This window comes from Verticillium alfalfae, genomic scaffold (assembly GCF_000150825.1).
Source record: "Verticillium alfalfae VaMs.102 supercont1.6 genomic scaffold, whole genome shotgun sequence".
In the NCBI taxonomy this organism is placed as follows: domain Eukaryota; kingdom Fungi; phylum Ascomycota; class Sordariomycetes; order Glomerellales; family Plectosphaerellaceae; genus Verticillium; species Verticillium alfalfae.
Window position 1 is genome coordinate 514,339 of NW_003315033.1, and position 3,156 is coordinate 517,494.

General features: G+C 56.1%; 1 protein-coding gene across 1 annotated transcript; it reads right to left on the reverse strand.

Moving 5' to 3' along the window:
* Positions 1–219: 219 nt before the first annotated feature.
* Positions 220–970, reverse strand: VDBG_05256 (dienelactone hydrolase family protein; the record flags this gene model as incomplete). The annotated part of the gene is made up of 5 exons (XM_003004097.1): positions 220–402; positions 481–632; positions 715–755; positions 807–849; positions 907–970. The coding sequence occupies 5 exons, from the start codon at positions 968–970 to the stop codon at positions 220–222; spliced, it is 483 nt and encodes a 160-aa protein (XP_003004143.1).
* Positions 971–3,156: the final 2,186 nt, after the last annotated feature.

Consider the following 3,156-nt stretch of genomic DNA (forward strand, 5'->3'; position numbering starts at 1 on the left):
GGCGCGGATGAGGTCGCGGCCCGCGGCGGGGACGTGCGTGTCCTTGACGCCGAAGATCATGGCCACCTCGGCGTGGGCGAGGCGCGGCAGGCGGTCGAGCGTGTGGGCGCTGCCGTCGGGGCCGTCGGCCGCGGCGTTGGCGGTCGTGTGCGGGCCCAGGGTGCGCGTGTGGATGTCGGTTGCAAAGTAGGACGTGCAGGCCGTTATGCGGGGGTCGAGCTATCGGGTGCGCGTTGGTACGGAACTCATGCGAGAGGAAGGGGGGAGGGGACGTACGGCGGCGCGGACGGCGAGGTGGCCGCCGAGACACATGCCTGTGCTGCCGATGAGGCCGGTGCACGTGGGCAGGGTGAGGAGGTGGTCGACGGTGCGGCGGGAGTCTTCGTCATAAGACTCGAGGGTCTGCAGGGGAGGGGATGGCTGTTAGTCTCGAGTGCAGCTAGAGGCATACGGGCTCCGTGGGGTGTCCGTTCGTCTGACCTTTTCGACCTTCCAGGCGTTGCCCTTGTCGGTGCCGGGGACGTCGTAGGCCAGGGCCTCGGGGCCGGTGAAGTCGTGGTAGGAGGACGGCGCGGTGACGATGTAACCCTGGCCGGCGATTTGGCGGGCGAAGCGCGTGACGGGGCCAGTCACTGTGAGACAGCGGTTCAGTCTCCGGTGTTACTGGGAGGACGGCCTACCCCGCCATTGGAGGGGTCGTGATGATTGTGTTACCTTGGTAGATCTCGGAGAAGAGGCAGACGCCGGGAAATTTGCTTGTAAAATTTCAGTTTTCTAGGCCTGCTGACCTTCACGGGGAGGCCTACGCGTTGGGATATCCGGGGATGCTGGGGTGGAAGACGTAGATTCCTGTGAGCGGTTAGCCATGGGGCGGACGTGAGATGAGATGATACGAGGGAAGCATACGCATGGAACCATCCTTGCCGTTGGCGGAGGTCGCCACATCGACATAAGATTCCTTGATGAGCATGTTGGACTGCTTTTATGAGAATGGATTCGCGAGCGAAGGAAGGACACTGGTGACGGCGAGCTTCAGCGCGGTGTAGAGCAAGGCACCTCTCCTTCGAGCCACTTTCCATGATGGTTATCGCATCCGCGGGGAAATCGGCCTTGGTGCTGAGTCAGCGACACCCGAGCCACGACCTGCCCCTTGAGCCCCTGGATCGATAAAACAGCTATATTCTCAGAGTACGACCACGGATCAATGTTGGTCAATTAATAGGGGAAAATCTTGGCCTACGTCTTAGTAAAACTGTTCGGCATCGTTTACTTTGAACTAGGCTGATCTTGACTTGTTGCCGTGTCAATTGCCATGACACTTTGCATCAATATTGTCTTCTATGGAGCCCAGCAACCGAGACCCTCGCTGCTACTTGATCCATGTGGAATTGAAGAAACAAGCCTCCTACAAGATTCAACCTTCCCAGACCACCGGAAGAGGAGGGACATGCTTGAGTGGGTCCTTAGGTCCAGCAGGAGGAAACATATGTTGGTTCTCAGTGGCGATGAGGCAACCTTCGCTACCTTCGGGCACTAAACAACGATGCTTTCCACGGGACCTGTAACTCTCACAGTGGGTTCAGGAGGTGCTCCTGTGGGCAACCAAAAAAATTACGGCAAACGCAAGTGTCAGAGGTTTACAAACAAGGAAGACAGACGTATCTATTTCGAAAGTTAGATAGTCATGTGTGCCGAAAAAAATGGCGTTTGAACTAGGCTTAGAGGTGAGGTCTCACACAGTTTGAGTGTTACGCTTTGGTTCCCTGATCTCTTGGCTTACGAGGCCTTTGAAGTTCGAAATTGGACCGCTCCTAAATACTTGTGATCCTCAAGGATAATCCCATGTAATGTGCTGGCAGCGCCAGCGAAAGACAAAGGCAGTCGCCGAGAGTCGCGGATACAGCAGTTCCATCCTTCAGACACTGGTGTTGACAGCTACGACCCAAGTTTCTGGAACGCGGCCGCAGAGCGCTGTCGCTACCATAACCCAATTCGGTTTCATGGCGGAGATTGAGGCGGCAGTAGTAGCGGTTCGATAGCCGACGGGCCGTCGCCGAATAATCTATGCTGGTCTGCACTGGGGACCTGATAGTCTTCCGGGAAGATGTTCGAAGGATCGTTGAGGCAGGGTCTCAATACGCGCTGTTAGATCCTCTGCGGAACCGTGCCGGCATTTCAGCAAACATAAGCCGCTGCTGACAAGGACTGCGCCCACACTGCCCATCCAATACGACCGAGCTACCTGGTCTGGTAAGACCGCCCAAGAGTCTGCCGCTGGACCCTACGAGAGATCGGTGTTCCTCCTAAACACAACGTCGGCAAGCTGTGCATGCCTCAACAGACTTATTTGTTCTTGTAAACTTCTGGCACTGTGCCATGTGCTACTCTTCTGTAGGTTTTCTGGGTACTTGAGCGAGTGTCCGCGGTGCTCAGAGCCTTTCAAGATGCTGTAGATGTGTCAAGAATCGGGTAGTCGGCTCGAGCTCTCACACCTGATATAGCATGCCACTTGACGGTGTTCGTAAGCTTGCCCACAAGACGCGATCTGCAATGCAACTGATGTCTCCTCACCATCAACCATGATACGGACCTTCAGACTACAGGAGGCTCGAAATGAGGTCGGCAGTCCAGGGTTGGGAGCCACCAGTGAGCTGCGGGTTAAACGGCTTGGTCGATCCTACTATGCAGGACTGATGCCGTATTGCGGCGCAGAGCTTCGTCAATCGATCCTGGGTTGCGAAGCTGTGAGCTCGTCGAAGTCCCCGGTCTAGTAGATCTCCGTGTTGACAGGCTCTGGGCGGTGTGAGAAGACAAGTTTGTACTTGACAATCTCAGCGACTTCCAGTTGCTCTTCCCCATCCGGACCGGTACTAGCGCCATCCTTTTTTCGTACAATGGCAATTGCCCTGGGAAGTTTCTTGACCTCTCCGGTGAGTCTCTGGTGAGGACCGACGTATAGGTAGACCCGCTTCATCCAAGCCGTGCTGCCAGCCTCCTGGGTATCGGGGTGGTAGTCCGGGAAGTCAATTCGACCCACGGGAATGCTCTTTGTGCCTTGCCGTCCGAGTTCACTGCGTCCTCAGGCAGATTTATTATTCCTTGAAGTTCAAGAAGGGCTAGCCTGACGGCGTTTGTATGGTCTGAGGCAGCAGGAAT